A 21805-nucleotide genomic window follows, 5' to 3' on the forward strand; every position below is an offset into this window, starting at 1 on the left:
AAATAACCAGACTTCAACCAGAGCTTTAGACATTGAGGATCAAAAACTTCCAACGCTTTTGACAAGGATGCTGAAGCAGTGTTTATGTTCAAGGGTGTTCAAGTGTCATGCTAGTGGAAGTACAAAATAATCAAACTTCCAACGCTCGCTTTAAACACTGATGATAATATATGAACAGTGCTTACTTCTGAGAGTGTCTGCAATCGAAACTAGAAAGTAACGATCTTCCAAGTGTTCACTTCCGGGTGTTGTGCCCGGGGGGGGGGGGGTTACTTTAGGAATTTCTGGGTGGGGATGCGCCGCCAGGACCCTGGAACCCTTAACCTATACCAGAGCTAGTTCAGCTGAATTTTGCTACCCCATACTAGAGTAAGCTCCTTAAATCCCCCCTATCCTAGAGAAGCTGTTTCCCTAGTCTTGATAAAATCTTCAAACAACTGATCAGTTTCCTGAAAAATGATACCCTATTCTAGAGCCAAATGCTCTGATTTATATACCCTATCCTAGAGTAAACTGCTTGAAAACCATACCCTTCACAGCGGCACATACCTATATAGCCCATATATGGCAGTATTCACCCCCCCCCCCCCCCCCATCCCGGGTGTTGTACAATTGAAAATAGAAAAAAACCAAACTTTCAGAGCTTTAGACATTGATGATTGTAGAAAATAGTAGAATAACCAAACTTCCCAGTGCTTTAGACACTGATGAAGATTATAATAGCACTGTTCACTTCTGAGAAACAAGAGAAACAAAGACACTGATGATCTAATCACAATGATAATACTAACGATTGGTATTTTGTAGGATTGACAAGCAGTTCAGTGACCACACTGAACTCAATGCTGAGGCAGCTGAGTTCATGCCAGCCATGGAGGTTTGTGTTATGACTACCTGAAAAATAATGTGAGCAAAACAAAACACTAAACCTAGTAGACAAAATAACATCATTAATTTGGTGGATTAGTATATATGTTTTGTTTGAACATCCCCACCTATATTTGCCACAGAAGGGGGAGGGGAGGAAGGGGCAATGTCACAGCAAATTGCACCTTGAATATATTATTATTTTCTAATGTCATTTGAGAAAATCAAGAAAGAGTGAGAACTAGTGCAAGATTGGTGAAATTAATCAAACTATTTCTTCCCCTCAGATGATCAAAGTTAAATCAGATTAAAGTAACCCTGCATAATTTTTGTTTATAAAGCTGTCAGAAATTCCAACCGTGGACATTGAGGGAAAGGACAAAGAGAATTCAAGGTACGATAGTAGATAGTTACCAGAGTACACTGTATTTTTTTAATTTCTCTTCTCTACACTGCCAGTGTTAAGATCTTAATGGCACATATGGGGTGATGCCTATCACACAACTGGCAAAATTGCTGGCTGGTCGTCACAGACATAACAGCCACTCCAAGAAAATGACTTGTTCTCCACATCCTTTCCCTGATTGCTCAAAATGCACTAAAATTTTGTAGGAACCCAATTATAGTTTTCCCCAGTAAGATCCCCAGAGGGAGGGGAAAAATCAAGTCTAAATCTCCTCCTCCATCTACAAGTACCCCTACATTCTGGTGCCTTTTGACCAAACGGTCCCCCAAAAGTCTACCTATACATCTAAAGGCTAAAATTTCCTGGTGTAAAAAATCACATCAAACTGCAGAGAGACAAATGTGATGACTTGAATGCCATACAGGCTGTACCTTTGGTTGGCCTTGATTCATGCTAAAAACCCATTAAAGTACCGTAAAATGTTTGTTTACAGGTAGATATGCCTATCACAGGCTGTTTGGTCAAAAGGCACCGGCAAGAGAAACAAAGACACTGATTAATGATCTTAAATCACAATGATAATACTAACGATTGGTATTTTGTAGGATTGACAAGCAGTTCAGTGACCACACTGAACTCAATGCTGAGGCAGCCGAGTTCATACCAGCCACAGAGGTTTGTGTTATGACTACCTGAAAAATAATGTGAGCAAAACAAAACATTAAACCTAGTACACAAAATAACATCATCAATTTGGTGGATTAGTATATATGTTCTGTTTCAACATCCCCACCTATATTTGCCACAGAAGGGGGAGGGGAGGAAGGGGCAATGTCACAGCAAATTGCACCTTGAATATATAATTATTTTCTAGTGTCGTTTGAGAAAATCAAGAAAGAGTGAGAACTAGTGCAAGATTGGTGAAATTAATCAAAACTATTTCTTCCCCTCAGATGATCAAAATTTATTCAGATTAAAGTAACCCTGCCTAATTTTTGTTTATAAAGCTGTCAGAAATTCCAACTGTGGACGTTGAGGGAAAGGACAAAGAGAATACAAGGTATGATCATAGATAGTTACCAGAGTACACTGTATTTTTTTATTTCTCTACCCTGCCAGTGTTAAGATCTTAACAGCACATAGGGGTGATGCCTATCACACAACTGGCAAAATTGCTGGCTGGTCGTCACAGACATAACAGCCACTCCAAGAAAATGACTTGTTCTCCAAATCCTTTCCCTGATTGCTCAAAATGCACTAAAATTTTGTAGGAACCCAATTATAGTTTTCCCCAGTAAGATCCCCAGAGGGAGGGGGAAAAATCTAGTCTAAATCTCCTCCTCCATCTACAAGTACCCCTACATTCTGGTGCCTTTTGACCAAACGGTCCCCCAAAAGTCTACCTATACATCTAAAGGCTAAAATTTCCTGGTGTAAAAAATCACATCAAACTGCAGAGAGACAAATGTGATGACTTGAATGCCATACAGGCTGTACCTTTGGTTGGCCTTGATTCATGCTAAAAACCCATTAAAGTACCGTAAAATGTTTGTTTACAGGTAGATATGCCTATCACAGGCCGTTTGGTCAAAAGGCACCGGCAAGAGAAACAAAGACACTGATTAATGATCTTAAATCACAATGATAATACTAACGATTGGTATTTTGTAGGATTGACAAGCAGTTCAGTGACCACACTGAACTCAATGCTGAGGCAGCCGAGTTCATACCAGCCACAGAGGTTTGTGTTATGACTACCTGAAAAATAATGTGAGCAAAACAAAACATTAAACCTAGTACACAAAATAACATCATCAATTTGGTGGATTAGTATATATGTTCTGTTTCAACATCCCCACCTATATTTGCCACAGAATGGGGAGGGGAGGAAGGGGCAATGTCACAGCAAATTGCACCTTGAATATATTATTATTTTCTAGTGTCGTTTGAGAAAATCAAGAAAGAGTGAGAACTAGTGCAAGATTGGTGAAATTAATCAAAACTATTTCTTCCCCTCAGATGATCAAAATTAAATCAGATTAAAGTAACCCTACCTAATTTTTGTTTATAAAGCTGTCAGAAATTCCATCCGTGGTCGTTGAGGGAAAGGACAAAGAGAATACAAGGTATGATCATAGATAGTTACCAGAGTACACTGTATTTTTTTATTTCTCTACCCTGCCAGTGTTACGATCTTAACAGCACATACGGGGTGATGCCTATCACACAACTGGCAAAATTGCTGGCTGGTCGTCTCAGACATAACAGCTACTCAAAGAAAGTGACTTGTTCTCCACACATCCTTTCCCTGGTTGTTCAAAATGCACTAAAATTTTGTAGGAACCCAATTATAGTTTTCCCCAGTAAGATCCCCAGAGGGAGGGGGAAAAATCTAGTCTAAATCTCCTCCTCCATCTACAAAAAAACCCCTACATGCCGGTGCCTTTTGACCAAACGGCCTCCCAAAAGTCTACCTATACATCTAAACGCTAAAATTTCCTGGTGTAAAAAATCACATCAAACTGCAGAGAGACAAATGTGATGACTTGAATGCCATACAGGCTGTACCTTTGGTTGGCCTTGATTCATGCTAAAAACCCATTAAAGTACTGTAAAATGTTTGTTTATTGGTAGATATGCCTATCACACGGAGTTTAATATTATTGTAAATATAGAATACCATAATTTTACACTATTGTTTACTTCACGATGATGCCAATTTCAAAAACTTCACCATGAACGAAATGGATAAATTAATGGGTTTGAAGAATGAAATTTATTTCAACAGAACTGAAGACATTATTGTACAAAGCCATTTAAACCCAGGAGCTGAAGTCTTTGTCCAATCTGTGAAGGTATGTATTTTCATAGAACAAGTTTAAAAAAAATGATAACTTGAAAGAAAGTACCATGGGTATGTGGCTATTGCCACTGGGGAGCATTCATACACCATCAGTTTCTCCTCAAAAACATATCACTTATATAACATCTTACTAGTAATATTAAAGAACAAAAAAAAGTAAGTTAAAGATCTCACTGCTACTTTTAAAGAAATTATTAATATGAGAACAAATAACCATAGAATATTGAGAATGAAGATTAACAAACTTCAGTGCCTTAATTATAACTGCAAGTTTTTTACTTTTCCATATTAGCTACATGCAAAGATCACTGGGATACAAGTACATAGATGTACAGTATTAATACATTATTTCATTTGATCACATTGTTTTTAAATTTGCTTTGAACATGGGACACTGAAAGCTAGTGGTATAGGTCTTTATAAAAGTTCTCAAAAAAATAAGGGTAATTTTCCACTGGCTGAGTGTAACGAATTAAGTGGAAAATGTTTTTCTCACACACCGCTGGGAGCCTGGGTATAGGTCATGTGACTGTAGGGCGGGCAGTTGCTTTTGTTGCGTCTGTCATAACTGACCTTCCCACCCACCCACACCCTAAGATTTCAGTTTTGTATGCTGTTTAATGTACAGTGCAACTTTGTAGTTTTGTTAGCGTCCTACCTTTCTGAGGTTATGATATGTATGCATTTTTTGAGTTTAAAATAAAGGTCAGGCTGTGGCAGTCAGCTTGGTATGGCTACCAGTGGTGTGTGAGAATTTTAATTATTTGTGGTCAAATTGAAATCAATATTTAATTATAAATTATTAGCCTGCTGTTATGCAGGTGAAAATAAGCATACCGACAAGTCAAGTAAATTACTTTAAACCCTAAAACCAGATAGGATTCAAATAATACGGAGGATGATGACAATACGTGTTCTCTAGCTACCAGTATAAGTAGTAAATAAAAGTTCATCTGTCCTTGATTGACTTCTTGGTGTTACCTTTTCTAGCCACTTACTACTGATCAGAGGCCTTTAAGTAGCGGGTAAGACACAAAACTTGCTTCTAATAACAACTGGTAATAACCAAAGGTTAGGAAGAGTGTCATCCTTGGAGACCCGGGGGTGTTCAGTCGGGTCGAGAAAAAAGGTGGAAAAAATTTTTTTAAATGGGTGAGAGACCCTCGGGGTGCCTGTTCTTGAAAACTTTTACCAACATTTTTCTCGACCTGAATGACCACCTCTATGGGTCTCCAAGGATAAAATTGTGTGGGTAAGATTATAATGAACAAACACTCTTGCTCCAACACTGTGATAGCAACCTGGAGGTTATAATTTACAGGCTTCTCTATATACAGGTGTATTTATAGTTAACCGCAATTATTTGTCACATTATTTCCCTGGAACCTATATTGTCCTATGCTGAAGATCATCTAAACTACCAGTTTTGACCAAAGTCACAAGTCTATTTCAGTTTAAGATTATTTTATGAAGTTTAATTTGTAACTAAAGAATACCATAATTGATTTTTTTTACGCTGCTGTTTACCTCAAGACAATGCCAATTTCAAAAAAATTATCTTCACAATGAATGAAATGATAAATTTCTGGGTTTGAAAAATAAAATTTACTTTAACAGAACTGAAGACATTATTCTACAAAGCAAATTAAACCCAGAAGCTCAGGTCTTTGTCCCATCTGTGAAGGTTTGTATTTCCATATTTTAAAACAAGTTTAAAATAATAATAACTTTAAAAAAAGTTAATCATGGGTATGCGGCTATTGCCATTGTGGAGCATTCATACACCATCAGTTTCTCCTCAATAAAATATCATTTAATATAATACCTTACATGTACATGTAATTGTCAAAGAACAGAAAAAGTAAGTTAAAGTTCTTGCTACCACTTTTAAAGAAATTATTAATATTATTATGAAAACAAATAACCATAGAATATCAAGAAGGATTAACAAACTTCAGTGCTTAAATAACTGTAAGTTTTTGCCTTTTCCGATCATATCAACAAGCATCTTATACAGGGAAAGGCTTATTGTCTGACCATTGCAACAATTTTACAGCCACAAAACACATCAATGCATTGTTTTTTTTAGTACAGAAGATACTTAAATATACATGTAGTACTAACTTAAAGGAAATTTTTTTTCTGTGCATACTGCAAACAATCTTCTTCTTGTTTTAATTTGGTAGTGTATTTCAAAAACATATTTCCATAAAATATTATTTTGTGGATAGCAAGTTGTGGTAGCTTAATTCTCTGAAATCTACAAGAACATCTGAAGTATATTTCAAAATGTTACGGAAAAGAAAAAGAAAGTTTCAATTGAAATGTTGCTGACCAATTTTTTGTCTGACAGAATCTCAGCAGAGCTAGGCTGTGTGAACATGAGCACAGAGCACAACAACCGACAACATACATTATGAGACCTGCATGCCTTGATCCCAGTTATCAGTCAAGGCCAGCTCCCCCTCAATATCACTACCAGCAAGGTTTGTAACCACACGCTTCTGACACAGTTATCAGCAATTTTGATACAAATAGTTTGGTGAGTCCTGGGACTAATGTCTTGAGAAAAATCACGAGTCCCTGTCCAGGGTCATTGAATCCCAGTTTAAAAACAACATGTCCCTGGGTCTTTATGTAACCACACAGTTAATCTGGAGACAGACTCCAAAACTCTGTATTACCATTTACTGAAATAAAATTAATCTCGCCTTCTATTGTTAAAGACAACAAAGACTCGAAGAAATATGAGTCATTAAACAACAGCTACAGGAACAGCCACAGAAATCACACAAACCAGAAATTCTACAAAAACATCTTCAGATCGATCAATCAATCATTGCATCTTATGAGATGCATACCACAAATTATTTGCATCTTTGGGAATTTTTATGCATCAGGGATGCAGGATGCAGATGTAACAAAATCACTGAGTTATGCCTTGAAGACCATTATACACAAATCTTATTAAACAATTCTTATTAAAACCTTCCCCAAACAGCTACAATTCAAGTAAGTATAATATTGAATATATTAAATTTTACCCAAATTATATTAAGTTGTTTGACCAATTACCAGTATGTCCAATTTTTTTTTTGACTTGATAATTAAACAACAGCAGATGATGTCATCACTCAGATTTAAGTTTCCTTTGGAGATATTTCCTGACCAATTTTTTCCTGGAATTAATGATACCATTAAGTTGCATTCCCAGATGGCTTCCTAATTTCATTATGGAGACAGCAATTTTGCATGCCAGCCATTTTCTCTGTTCCACAAATCCCTCATTAACACTCCTCACAATAATATTATTTTCAAGTACTTTCTATACCCTTTAACAACAGTACATCTTTCAGCATTTTATACTGAAATCTATTCTTTACAATCAAAACAGCTGGACCTAGGTTTCCTCAAATTCCTCAAAACTGGGTTCCAATCCCACAATTTCAGTGGCAGCCAAATATTGCTCACTTTCAAGTTGCACCAGGATGGAACACATAAAGGTTAATATCACTCAGTCAATCAGAGTAGAGTAATCATATACTATTATTTTAGTTAGTGTTAAATTTTATCATCTGAATGTCCAACTGCTAAATCAGTTTCCTCGAAGCCATTATCAAAATTAATTTCGAAGGCCTTGGTAAAGTAAAGCAGCACATTCATAGTCAGTGGAAGGCCATAATTTATTTTGGTTTCTGTAGCACAAAGCACCTAGGACTAACTAAATACTACCACTGGATGGTACACTAATCTATTGCAAGGCAACCCCCACCAGTTTTTCATTTTTTAATTTCCCACTCATGGCCCCAATGGTTCAAAAGGTGGGTATAATGCAACTATCCGCCGAATAAATCACTGTCTACTGGATAACTCTGTTAATTTCCCTAATATTTATTCAATGGATAGTGATTCATCAAGGCAAGAGCACTGCCATCCACCTTGTGAACAACTGGGTTTAGGGTTCAAAGAAAAAACATGTTAGTAAAGCCCACACCTGGACCTACAAATGATGATTCTTAGTTTGATGTGTAATCTTTTGGCTTCCATGTCTTGGCAAAATATGAAACTAGAAGAAATAAAGTAAGAATCAAGGTGGCTGATTTCATTAGGTTTTTATACTAAGTACAACACATCCCTTGTAAAATTCAAAATGCTGTCTCTTTCAACAGGTGATGGTTCTGATGACGTGACCCAAGTCAACAGTCTGAGAATGTGATGAAAGCAAAGTTGCCTTTGCTTTAGAGCTGCCTTTTTATTTTAATTTCAAGGTTTTACAAGCTGATGTTGATAAAATCTGTTTCTAAGATATTTTAACTTTTTTGCAAATATTTCATTTTTTTTAAGTATGGTTATTAGTTTTACTTCAGAAAAAAATAATCAAAATAATAATTATTTTTAATTATTTTTTTCTGAAGTAAAACTAATAACCATACTTAATATTTTAATTATAAAAAAAATATTAATATATTTTGTATTGAGTTTGATTGAAAAATAATAAACCTTTCAAAAATTTAAAGTCAAGATTCCTTTGGTTGAAGAAATGCACCAACTTTCAGGGGTTTCATTAATTAATTAAGAAAAATACCACTATCTAGTTAATACAAAAGAATTATGAAAAGAGAGTAGTGCTATTAAAAGTACGTAAGCACACGACAATGGAAGGATTTCAGAGGATAGCTGCCTAAGACTTGAAATGCCGTTTCGCTAGGGACTTAAACTTATTGAAGTCTTTAACAGCTCTAATATTGGAGGGGAGGGAATTATAGGCACAGGCACCATTACAGGTAATCCGAAAACTGCCCTGGTACTTGGTGGTTTTGGCCAGAGACAGCTGTAGCTGATCATATTTTCTTGTGAAATGGGAGTGGAGTTGGTGAGCAACCTAAATTCACTAAGTTGATAAGAAGGTGATCCACTTATAGAAAAGGATAGATTTAAGGAAGTTACAGCACGCCTGCAAATGGGGCCAGACAAATATGGTAGAAAGTTCATCAGACCGTTAACCACATGGCCCTCAATTATACATGCAGCACGGTGATTTAACTTGTCTAAGTAGGATTTACTACCCTGACCACAACTATCCCAAAAAACTGCGCAATGGTCAAATAAGGGCAGAACCATTGTATTATATAATGTAATACAAGGAGACTTAGGAAAGAGTTTTACGAGTGTAACACAGTAATGCCAAACTACAGGACTCAGATGTTCTTGCCTAATAGGCTAACTGCTCTTTCCACGACAAAGTTTCATCCATAGTTACACCGAGATATTTAAAAGTATCTACCCTCTCTAGACTAGCATTATCAGTCGCAACCAAAAAAGTGTCAACTACGTAAAGCCTCTGGTGGGTACCTATCAGTATTATTTTAGTCTTGGAGACATTAAGCATCAAGTAGTTGGATCAGAACCAACTTATCACACGTATTGAGATCAGTTGAAAGCCTAGACTCACTAACAGATTTACCAGCGAAAAAAGTAAGTGTATCCTCGGCATCAAGCTCTATAGATTATAAATGGGAGCAGACCTATTAAAACACTACCTTGAGGAACCCCACACTGAATCAGCATAGGTTCAGAGATAGTACTATTTACACTGATGTGAGGAGAACTATGAGGGGAACCATTGTACGGTAGAAAGATTCAAGGTGAACAGGGATAACTTATTTAACATAACATTATGATCTAGAGTGTCAAATGCCTTACTTAGGTCTAACAAGAACGCTATTAAAATTGGTGTCTAGTCTCGCTTGCTTGGAGAAATCACAAGACTCATTTGCATACAATAAAAAGTTGCATTTTCTTTTAGCCACACTTTTTTCGGATATTTTGGATAATCCCGATTGTTTGGATTTTCATGCTAGCTGGAACAAAATCTGAAATAAGATTGATCCATTGGGTAGCTGCCTGTGCAGGCTGCTCTGGTCTTCATCTCAATTTCAAAGCATCATTTTTACTTCTTTCCACTAAATTAAGCATCTTCTTGTGGAGAAACAGAAAGAAAAGTAACTCTTTAACTAGTGGTGTTTCATAGCTGGGACTCATCAACTTTAAATTATCTGGAATTTGATTCAAGAAAATTCAGAAGACAACTACAAATTCTCAAGTGTTAAGAAGCGCACTCTAAACACACACAGACATTGGAAACTATAGTTTTATGGTGAGAAAATCCAAGCGTTTTCACTTCCTTATGGTGTTAGAGTTAAAGTGGAACTTGAGTTTAATATACTACAACCCTTTAGGGGCATAGAACAATGGAGGAGTATAAATAACTTTTGCCTGAACTAAACTTGATCTGCCGTGTTTATTGATGAACGAGCACATTCTTAAGATCGATGTGCAGTTTTGTTAAATGGAACAAAAACTTGAAACCAGATTGAGATACCAATCAGAACCATCCAAATGCGGAGGTGGATCATTCACATTGCAATCTTAGATTGGTTTAGTCCTCAGGGGAACAAAAAAATCAAATTTCAGAATGCAAAATCCAGATTTAGATTAGTCAAAAGGAATTTTGCAAGTTTACAGCACTCACGATCAAAGTTTTGCTAATTAAGATTCTTCTTTTTTCTGACCGCTGAAGTTTTCACCTTTTCCAAAGTAACCAACGCTTTCAAGCAATAGAATTCGTGGACTGACCCCTTCTGGAAAAGCTCTTAATTTAATCTTTCCTAAGTTTTCTTCAAAAACCATGCATGGATTTGGTCCCGCAAAGATTCTTATTCCCAGTTTCCACGGTCGCCGTTAGGAACGCCTGGGACCACAACTGTTGATTTTTGTCCTAAATATGAAGAAAATAAAACCGCTTGTAGATTATGAGTCTTGCTGCCTACGCAAGCAAGACTAAAAAATCAAGCCCAGTAAGTAATCTGTTATGTTGTGAAGAAGGGTGTTAGTTGCATGTTGTGTAAGACAGGTAGAAGTTGAGTGAAGGGAGCAAAAACCATATTGGTGAGAGGACAGAAGTTTATTACTTGGAGGTCTTTGTAGACCATTTGATGAACGGCATGCTCATCTTTGAGAAATGAGGTAGAACTGAGATGGTCGAAGATGTCTGAGATGTTCTCCCACTAAACAGGATGTGCTGGGCCGGTTTGATTCCTGGAAGAGCTTATTTGTCTTTTTCTTTTCTTTTTTTCTCTTTTTCGCTATTGTATTTATATATAGCAGTTATATTATGTATTGTGATTTGAATGTTTATATACTGTGTATATTTTTTATTTGTATATCTTCTTTTCGAAACTGGCCTCTTTCCTCCTACTTCTTGCCGTTAACCCGACTATAATATTTTTTTTTTTTTAACAAGTTAAACCCTAACCCTCTGTTGTTCTTCTGTCCCACCTAGATTAGCTTTTGCTACCTACTCGACAGTGTAATTTATTAATTAACTTTATTTATACAATAAAGTAATGTTGTTGTTAATTTACGTATTTCTAGTTAAATAATCAAAATCGATTTCCTGAATTCCTGACAGACCGCAGGGTGCAAAGAACGTCATTTTTACAGCTTGCCATTCGGGCTAGCTGAAGCTAACATTTACTAGCCCAAATATCATTAATTTCAACTAGCCAAAAAACGTTTTGATGAGCAGATTGATTTCACAGTTCTTCTGTCAGTTAATAACAGAATTCACTGGCCCGATAGCAAAATCCACTAGCCCCGGGCTATCGGACACTACTCTCTTTGGACGCTGGACAGCTGGATTAAAAAATCCTGCATCCTGCGCCTAAATTTTGGTGAATCCCGCTTCCCAGGTAGTAGTCAAATCCTGTTTCCCGTCAAGATAGTTTGTGTTTTCCCAAATCCCACACCACATTTTGGTCAAATCCCAGATCCCAAAAATAACCTTCTTTCTTTCTATTTCCCACTACAACAGTTGAAATTGAAAATGAAATATCATTATTGGGTTAACTGCTAATAAGTCAACTGGGCCTTACAGCATACCAGTTGCTATTTTAAAAGCTACCAAACATGTTATATCTGCCCCTCTAGGAATCATATTCCATGCTTCTTTTTCTACTGGAATTATCCCTGATTTATTTAAAATAGCTTAAGTTACTCCTGTTTTTAAGAGGGTGTGCAAACAAGTTAAATAATTATCATCCCATTTCTATGAGCAAGAGTGAGTACAAATATGTTATTGTTGTTGTTGTTGTTCCAGACCCTGAACTCTGTATAAGCTCACGCTATTGCACCTATCAATGTAAAGCCAGCAGGGGAGGAGGCCAGGGTTATACTGTCAAGCTCAATCTAAATTATAGACAATCAAATCCCCACCCCATGCCCTGCCTTCCCCTCCCCCCTCCCCCCGCCACCAGCTTTACATTGATAAGTCCATTATTTCACACATAAGCTTAAAACTTACTCTTGTCAAGCCCACAACCCAGACTTTACACAGCGAAGATCAGAGGTGTTTACGTTATGAGCCCGAGGACTGACTTAAATGCAAAATCTAAATAATCTTAGTAGAGCGCAGTAACTGCAGTCTTTGACCATCTTTGATCCGCTGGTGCAATGTCACGCTTTTAGTACCAGCGGATCTAGTGATCGCAAGAATGCGAACGACCATCTCTAGTCTTACCTTTACAAGTAACAGAAGATTTCTAGGTGTTGCACTGTCCTCAAAAGTTAGCCAAGGCAACGAAATCGAAGAGCCCGGCGAGCGCCATATTTTTGGCAACATCCGCGCACGTTCTGAACTTCTGGGGAACTGGGAAGAAGATGTCTCCGGTTTACTTCGTGCTCCTTCGTGCTGGTTCGGAAATACGCTAGGGTCGCCCCACGGGAAAAGAAAAATGCCCTGTGTATTAGTTAAATTCATTTTTTTGGCAATTTTAGATAGCGATAAAGACTAATCAGTTGACTAATAAATAATTAGCAGGAAAACAGTAAGCCAATCGTTACGACAAGAAGAAAAGACCTTTCGTTTTCAAATAGTACATAGTAAAGTTTGGGCAAATACTGTTTACTGTTTTTTTGTTGTTGTTCTGTTGAAAACGATTTTTATTGATTCAGATCTGCATAAAATTTGGTTTTCCCCTTTTCCATTTCCTTTCCTTTTCATGGCTCGACATCGTAAAATTCCCCTTAACATGCACGTACCGCGACAACTCTTAACGGCGTCCATTTTAGATTTTAAAACCCTAAGCTATTTTTTAAACAAAAATCAGTTTTGTGGTTTTAAAGATGTATCTGACATGCCTAATTAGTGATACAACTTTAACTCTACTTTGAAAACTCTTACCGTCATAATCGCGAAAGCAGAGTTGCCGAGATAGCTCAGTTGGGAGAGCGTCAGACTGAAGATCTGAAGGTCCCTGGTTCAAATCCGGAGAGCTCGCAAGAGCTCTGAATAATCCCGGGTCTCGGCAAATTTTTTTCCGGTTTTGCTTCAAACTTTATGAAACTTCAAAATTTTACGTCCTGTTACCTAAAAGGTGCAACACTATATTTTCTCTTTAGTCTTTCAGTGATGGTAACTTGCAGATGGCAGATGTTACATTTTACGTTGTTATACCGGTTTTTGCCAGGATAGTAACCTGAGATCAGGCCCAATTTTAGCGGTTCTCATACATTCTCTCTAACGGCCGAAACGAAAATTGAGCCTGATGATAGCAGTCAGTTGGGGAAACAGCTGTCACCGCCGCATCAACGCAGGGAACAGTTGCTAACATCGGACTTAGAAGATAACGTCTTTTGTCCAGACTCTTTACTTAAACGCTGCCCGTTAACAATTACGTAGCCTGCCGTCCCTTTTTTTTGATAGAACTCTCATCTCCACCCCTTTTCCTCTCCCGCCTCCTGCACACCTACCTAACCCTATATTTACTATTTACCATAACTAACATGCCATTGCATGACCTCGTTCGAAGTAAAGCTGAGTCAAAACTATCTTTTCAGGAAAAAGAAATTCATTCCAAAATATTGTTCAAGAAAAATAGTACTACCGAGACCCGGGATTATTCAGAGCTCGTGCGAGCTCTCCGGATTTGAACCAGGGACCTTCAGATCTTCAGTCTGACGCTCTCCCAACTGAGCTATCTCGGCAACTGGCGTTTAACAAGACAAAATATAATCCTTCTTCTATATACGATATATATATTATCTGTTGTTCATTGCTTTAATATGTGTAGGAGATAAGCAAGTTTGAATTTTGTCTCAGTAGAGTATGTAGAATAAGGATAGCCATAAAAAGTTATAGTTAACGATATTTTTCCTCATGGTTTGTGTATAAAAAGGGCCAATTAAATAAAACTTTTACTTTGTAATTTAAAAGTGTAGCTTTTGCTTTAAAATCTGTTAACAAAGGCATTCTGTTAAATTATGTAAAGTTGTTATTAAGTTGATCCTAGAATTAAGCTTTAAAGCTGGATTTGAACTTGTTTTTCATTTCATTCTGATAACACGACAAAACGTTTTACTATAGTCTTGTTTTTCAGTGTTTACTCTTGCTGGTTTACAACCATGATTATTGGGCTGCCTGTGGCAAAGACCAATCTAAAAATGAGTGGCACCGTCTGTGTAGCAAAAAGACAAGATGCATACGAAGATGGCTGGACGCGTTACCACGTTGTCCGTTAATTTTGGCCTCCTGCTCTGCCTGTTTCTTATCTTGAATGGCATAAAACAAAACAAATCATCAACGAAGCCACTAAGCAATAGTAGCAACCTATATTTTGCTTCCCAAGAAGCTTGCAGGATTAAAATTCAATCTTTTCACTCTCTGGCACGGCGTCCAGCAAAACACCAAGCAGTCGGAGCTTTCCAGAAAGGCTTTATTACGTGCAAGCTTATACTTCATGGCTCTCTAGCCTTGGCTCTAATAGCGCTTGCCGGAGATGTTGAACTCAACCCTGGATATAGGAGTTTGGAGGATGTTAGGAGTTCACGAGGATTGAGGCTTGCTCATCTAAATATTCGAAGCTTGAGGAACAAATCAGACTCGCTGCGCCTGGAGGGTTTGGATAACAGAACGATCGATATTCTTACACTCAGTGAGACTTGGCTGGATGACTGCTATGAAGACTCTCATGTTATTATTCCAGGATATAATTGCATTCGCCTGGATAGGTCTGGAGCCAAAGAAGGTTTTGGTGGAGTAGCAATCTATGTAAAGGAAGGCTTGCCGTTTCGTGTTAGGAATGATCTTTACTCAGCCGCAAATGAATGTCTATGGATTGAGCTATCGCGCACTAAATGTCGCCCAGTATTGATTTGTTGTGCATATAGAGCCCCCGGTTTTGACTTTGCGAACTTTATTTCAAACTTGGAGATATCTATGACGAAAGTTAACCTGGAAAAATGTGATTTCGTGCTTCTTGGCGACCTAAATGCAAATATGCTGCCATTTTCAAGAAAGAAAGAAAAACAAGAGCTTAAAAAATTTGCAACTTCACACGATCTTACGCAACTCATTACTGAGGCCACCCGAGTGACGGAAACCTGTCAATCCTTGCTTGACGTGATTTTAGTGAACAATGATCACCGCATCAATGACTCCGGTGTTGTTCCTGTTTCGCTGAGTGATCACTACCTCGTCTATTGTGTTTTAAAAGCAGGTGTAATTAAGGCACCACCGAAGACAATTGAATACCGCTCTTATAAAAACTTTGATGCGAACACCTTCCTAGCGGACTTGAATAACGTCCCATGGCACATCATTGAAAACGAGGAAGACATCGACGACGCCGTGTTTATTTGGAATCACTTGTTTTCTGAAATAGCTGACCTGCATGCGCCCGTGAAAAGGCGAAGAATACGAGGTGTTCCGCTCCCGTGGTTGAATGATACAATCAGTGAGGTGATGAAGGATCGTGATTTTCACCATCGTAAAGCCGTGAAAACCAATTCTGCTTTTCACTGGGCTCGCTATAGAAAGTTAAGAAATAGGGTCAATCGTGAAGTCAAGGCAGCAAAATCCAAGTATTATTGTGACTTGATTTTAGAGGCTAAAGGGGATTCAGGAAAGATCTGGAAGGCGGTGAATGAGGTGTCTTCGCGCAAGACTAAATCCTCGAGCCCACAATGTATCGTAGTTGATGGTGTTGAACACACCACCCCAGCCTCTATTGCATCCGTGCTCAACTGTTATTTCTCATCCATTGGCAGAAGTCTTGCAAATAAAATATCAGCTGCTGCTATGTTCCCAGTCAGATCGGCCACGATGCTACAGTCTTTCTCGCTTGACGAAGTTGATGAGAAAACAGTACTCAAGCATCTGCTTTCTCTAAAGACAAATAAAGCTATTGGCTTGGACAACATCAGTGCGAGACTTTTAAAGTATGGCGCGCGTGCTATTTGTCCCTCGATCACCAAGTTACTGAATCTCTCTATTCGCACTGGCAATTTTCCTGAAATATGGAAATGCTCGAAAGTGGCTGCACTTTTCAAAACTGGAGATAGGAGAGATGCGTCAAATTATCGCCCAATTTCTATTCTGCCAACAATGAGTAAAATTCTGGAAAAAGTCGTCCATTCCCAATTCTATGACTTTCTGAATTCAAATAATCTCCTTTCAAGCAAACAATTTGGCTTCCGTCCCAAACTGTCTACAACATCGGCTCTCACCAGTTTTGCAGATGAGGTCCTATTGCATATGGAGAGTGGAGAACTGTGCGGTGCAGTGTTCCTAGATCTGACCAAGGCATTCGATACCGTTGACCATACGATCTTGCTATCTAAATTGTCGGCTATCAATGTCTCGCCCAGCACTCTACAGTGGTTCAAGTCTTACCTGAATCATCGTAAACAGCGGACTGCCTGTAGCGATGCTGTGTCTGACCCTCTCCCGATGACCTTTGGGGTACCACAGGGGAGCATTCTAGGACCGCTTCTCTTCTTGGTTTATATTAATGACCTTCCGCTGGTTATAAAGAATTGCGAAGTGACTTTGTATGCTGATGACACGGTCCTGTACTACTTTGCTAAAGAGCCACACCTGTTAGAAGAGGCACTAAATGATGATCTCTTGAAAGTTGCCCAGTGGTTACATGGAAATAAGTTAACTTTAAATCTTACTAAGACGAAATCCATGATTATAGGCAGTAATAGGAAACTTGTTGGTATTTCCTCTTTCACGTTATCTATTTTTGACACTGATATAAATTCTGTAAGTAGTTTTAAATATTTGGGAGTTATGTTGTCTTCAACTTTCACATGGTCCGACCATATTGAGTATATTTCATGTAAGGTTAATAAAAACCTTGGTCTTCTACGTAGGATTAAGTATTATTTACCTTATGATGCCCGGTTACTTTTTTATAATAGCTTAGTGCTACCTATTTTTGATTATGCTGATTTAGTCTGGGGTGACAAGGACAATGTCTCACTTATGAAGGAATTGCAAATTCTCCAAAACAAAGCAGCTAAGTTGATATTAGATAGATCACCTCACTCCTCATCCACCGATGCATTGATTGTCTTGAGATGGCTGAATCTTGAAGAACGTAGGAAATGTCATCGATGTATATATGCATACAAGTGTATTAATGGCCAACTTAATCATTCTTTGGACATTGTAAGAAAGAGTGATATACATTCCTACAATACGCGCAATAACGATACTATCAAGCTCCCCAAAATTAAATATAATTGGGGAAAACAACGTTCGCGGTACCACTGTTTCAAAGACTTTAATGAATTAGAGAGAACTGTAAGAAACTCAGCAAGTTTTCCAATTTTTAAGAAGTGTCTTTTTTCTGCTTTTTATAATTGAGTACTTGTAGTGTGTATGTTTTAATTATTTCTGTAACTGGATTTTAGCTTGAATTTTTTTTTTTTTTTTTTTTTTTTCATATATATCGATTTTAGCTTAACCTTTTTATATTTTAATTGTATTATATAATATACATCTCGTAATTAGGACCTCTATGTAAACCACTCTTGTGATGGAGCATCCTATTAAAAGATTGTTATTATTAAGACAAAATGGTGGGGCAATCACGCTACCCGTCCCCCCTAAGATGGGGCATCTTTTTTAATTATTGATGGGATGGGTCGTGGGTCATTTTATCACTTAGCCTCGATTAGATACAGAGGCTTGGGGCATAACTTGGAAATGGCCTACCATATCTTATTTTTTTGCCGACTGCTTCGTTAAAAGGAGACGTCTATATAAAGTTGACTGAAGTCGTTTCTAGTTTAGATGCCTTTTATAGTTACGGCAATGACTATATGGGAGAAAAGCAAGGAACAAAAAATTGCTCCAAAAAGCCGCTCTTATATCTTCGCATGCAAAAGGAAGCAACAACAACAACGAGAAAGAAAAGGAAATAAAAAGGACATTGCCGAGACCCGGGATTATTCAGAGCTCGTGTGAACTCTCCAGATTTGAACCAGGGACCTTCAGATCTTCAGTCTGACGCTCTCCCAACTGAGCTATCCCGGCAACTGGTACCCCCAAATTGAATAGAATACTTCTCAAGACTATAAATTAACTAGAACAAAGATAGCACATTTCTTGCAGGAACTGCTTATGTTTAACACCATGATTTTTTTGTAGGCAGTGTGTGTAGGCTGAACCTGACGTTCAGACAGTGGGGACAGTGCTCTCCATTTCGTGCCACTCCCTATCTGAAACGCCTGGAACGGGCTATGAGCTGGAAACTGAGAGAAGTCAAAGCCTGCTTGGCTTTTTATCACCATTCCAGACTATTTACTTAATAGAAGAAGCCTATGCAAAGATTTTAATTCATGTTTCGAATTGTTTGTTCTACTGGTTATGGGCCGGATAAAAATCAGCAACAAAGAGTTAGTTTCGGAAAGCGCAATGTATATTCATAAGCAAACATGGAAAAAAGAAAGACTCAAGAAGAAAAGCAAGATAAAAATATTGGCGAGACCGGGATTATTTATTATTTATAACTCAGAGCTTTTGGATGAGAGTCTCTGGGAAATGCAAAAAACGTGATAAAACATATTGTGCCGAGACCCGGGATTATTCAGAGCTCATGCCAACGAGCTCTCCGGATTTGAACCAGGGACCTTCAGATCTTCAGTCTGACGCTCTCCCAACTGAGCTATCTCGGCAACTGACGTTTACTAAGAGAAAATATAATCCTTCTTCTATATACGATATATATATTATCTGTTGTTTATTGCTTTAATATGTATAGGAGAGGAGCAAGTTTGAATTTTGTCTCGGTAGAATATGTAGAATAAGGATAGCCATAAAAAGTTTAGCTGTTGCTTTAAGATCTGATAACAAAGGCATTCTGTTAAATTATATAAAATTGTTATCAAATTGATCCTAGAATTAAGCTTTAAAGCTAGATTTGAACTTGTTTTTCATTTCATTCTGATAACACGACAAAATATTTTACAATAGTCTTGTTTTTCAGTGTTTACTCTTGCTAGTTTACATCCATAATTATTGGGCTGCTTGTGGTAAAGACCAATCTAAAAATGAGTTGCACCGTCTGTGTAGCAAAAAGACAAAATGGTGGGGCAATCACGCTACCCGTCTCCCCTAAGATGGGGCACCTTTTTAAATTATTGATGGCATGGGTCGTGGGTCATTTTAACACTTAGACTCGATTAGATACAGAGGCTTGGGGCATAACTTGGAAATGGCCTACCATATCTTATTTTTTTGCCGACTGCTTCGTTAAAAGGAGACGTCTATATAAAGATGACTGAAGTCGTTTCTAGTTTAGATGTCTTTTATAGTTACGGCAATGACTATATGGGACAAAAGAAACGAACAAAAAACTACTCCAAAAAGCCGCTCTTATATATTCGCATGCAAAAGGAAGCAACAACAACAACGAGAAAGAAAAGGAAATAAAAAGGACATTGCCGAGACCCGGGATTATTCAAAGCTAGTGTGAACTCTCCAGATTTGAACCAGGGACCTTCAGATCTTCAGTCTGACGCTCTCCCAACTGAGCTATCTCGGCAACTGGTATCCCTAAATTGAATAGAATACTTCTCAAGACTATAAATTAACTAGAAGAAAGATAGCACATTTCTTGCAGGAACTGCTTATGTTTAACACCATGATTTCTTGCAGGCAGTGTGTGTAGTCTTCACTAGACGTTCAGACAGTGGGGACAGTGCTCTCCATTTCGTGCCACTGGCTATCTGAAACGCCTGGAACGGGCTATGAGCTGGAAACTGAGAGAAGTCAAAGCCTGCTTGGCTTTTTATCACCATTGCAGACTATTTACTTAATAGAAGAAGCCTATGCAAAGATTTTAATTCATGTTTCGAATTGTTTGTACTACTGGTTATGGGCCGGATAAAAATTAGCAACAAAGAGTTAGTTTCGGAAAGCGCAATGTATATTCATAAGCAAACATGGAAAAAAGAAAGACTCAAGAAGAAAAGCAAGATAAAAATATTGCCGAGACCGGGATTATTTATTATTTATCATTCAGAGCTTTTGGATGAGAGTCTCTGGGAAATGCAAAAAACGTGATAAAACATATTGTGCCGAGACCCGGGATTATTCAGAGCTCATGCCAACGAGCTCTCCGGATTTGAACCAGGGACCTTCAGATCTTCAGTCTGACGCTCTCCCAACTGAGCTATCTCGGCAACTGACGTTTACTAAGAGAAAATATAATCCTTCTTCTATATACGATATATATATTATCTGTTGTTTATTGCTTTAATATGTATAGGAGAGGAGCAAGTTTGAATTTTGTCTCTGTGGAATATGTAGAATAAGGATAGCCATAAAAAGTGTAGCTGTTGCTTTAAGATCTGATAACAAAGGCATTCTGCTAAATTATGTAAAATTGTTATCAAATTGTTCCTAAAATGAAGCTTTAAAGCTGGATTGGAACTTGTTTTTCATTTCATTCTGATAACAAGACAAAATGTTTTACAATAGTCTTGTTTTTCAGTGTTTACTCTTGCTAGTTTACATCCATAATTATTGGGCTGCTTGTGGCAAAGACCAATCTAAAAATGAGTGGCACCGTCTGTGTAGCAAAAAGTCAAAATGGTGGGGCAATCACGCTACCCGTCCCCCCTAAGATGGAACACCTTTTTAGATTATTGATGGCATGGGTCGAGGGTCATTTTAACACTTAGACTCGATTAGATACAGAGGCTTGGGGCATAACTTGGAAATGGCCTACCATATTTTATTTTTTGTCGACTGTTTCGTTAATAAAAGACGTCTACATAAAGATGACTGAAGTCGTTTCTAGTTTAGATGTCTTTTATAGTTACAGCAATGACTATATGGGACAAAAGAAACGAACAAAAAATTGCTCCGAAAAGTCGCTCTTGTATATTCGCAAGCAAAAGAAAGCAACAACAACGAGAAAGAAAAGGAAATAAAAAGGACATTGCCGAGACCCGGGATTATTCAGAGCTCATGCGAGCTCTCCGGATTTGAACCAGGGACCTTCAGATCTTCAGTCTGACGCTCTCCCATCTGAGCTATCTCGGCAACTGATGTGTAAGAGTGGAAAAAAAATTAACTAGAACAAAGATAGCACATTTCTTGCACGTTTCTTATATTTAACACCATGATTTCTTTTTTCGACTTGTAGGCAGTGTGTGTAGGCTCTACCAGACGTTCAGACAGTGGGGACAGTCTGGACAGGGCTCTCCATTTCGTGCCACTGGCTATCTGAAACGCCTGGAACAGGTTATGAGCTGGAAAGTGAGTGAAGTCAAAGCCTGCTTGGCTTTGTATCACCATTGGAGACTATTTACTT

General features: G+C 37.9%; 1 protein-coding gene, 2 long non-coding RNA genes and 5 other non-coding genes across 8 annotated transcripts; 4 read left to right on the top strand and 4 right to left on the bottom strand.

The window, feature by feature from the left end:
- The first annotated feature begins 802 nt into the window (after positions 1 to 802).
- LOC140951552 (uncharacterized) lies at positions 803 to 1948 on the top strand. Its single transcript, XR_012167302.1, has 3 exons — positions 803 to 877; positions 1209 to 1261; positions 1879 to 1948. It is a non-coding gene; the product is annotated as an uncharacterized lncRNA (long non-coding RNA).
- A 3780-nt stretch (positions 1949 to 5728) lies between these two features.
- On the top strand, positions 5729 to 8397 carry LOC140951612 (uncharacterized). Its single transcript, XR_012167308.1, has 4 exons — positions 5729 to 5820; positions 6490 to 6622; positions 7531 to 7639; positions 8306 to 8397. It is a non-coding gene; the product is annotated as an uncharacterized lncRNA (long non-coding RNA).
- Positions 8398 to 13400: 5003 nt separating this feature from the next.
- On the top strand, positions 13401 to 13476 carry Trnaf-gaa (transfer RNA phenylalanine (anticodon GAA)). Its single transcript has one exon. It is a non-coding gene; the product is annotated as a tRNA-Phe (tRNA).
- A 624-nt stretch (positions 13477 to 14100) lies between these two features.
- Trnaf-gaa (transfer RNA phenylalanine (anticodon GAA)) lies at positions 14101 to 14180 on the bottom strand. The gene has a single exon. It is a non-coding gene; the product is annotated as a tRNA-Phe (tRNA).
- A 502-nt stretch (positions 14181 to 14682) lies between these two features.
- LOC140953232 (uncharacterized) lies at positions 14683 to 21721 on the top strand. Its single transcript, XM_073402732.1, has 3 exons — positions 14683 to 16412; positions 16653 to 16935; positions 21638 to 21721. Exons 1-3 carry the CDS (start codon positions 14683 to 14685, stop codon positions 21719 to 21721), a joined length of 2097 nt encoding a protein of 698 aa, XP_073258833.1.
- Positions 19083 to 19160, bottom strand: Trnaf-gaa (transfer RNA phenylalanine (anticodon GAA)). The gene has a single exon. It is a non-coding gene; the product is annotated as a tRNA-Phe (tRNA).
- Trnaf-gaa (transfer RNA phenylalanine (anticodon GAA)) lies at positions 20592 to 20669 on the bottom strand. Its single transcript has one exon. It is a non-coding gene; the product is annotated as a tRNA-Phe (tRNA).
- Trnaf-gaa (transfer RNA phenylalanine (anticodon GAA)) lies at positions 21460 to 21535 on the bottom strand. The gene has a single exon. It is a non-coding gene; the product is annotated as a tRNA-Phe (tRNA).
- Positions 21722 to 21805: the final 84 nt, after the last annotated feature.

This window comes from Porites lutea, chromosome 11, assembly GCF_958299795.1.
Source record: "Porites lutea chromosome 11, jaPorLute2.1, whole genome shotgun sequence".
Classification (NCBI taxonomy): domain Eukaryota; kingdom Metazoa; phylum Cnidaria; class Anthozoa; order Scleractinia; family Poritidae; genus Porites; species Porites lutea.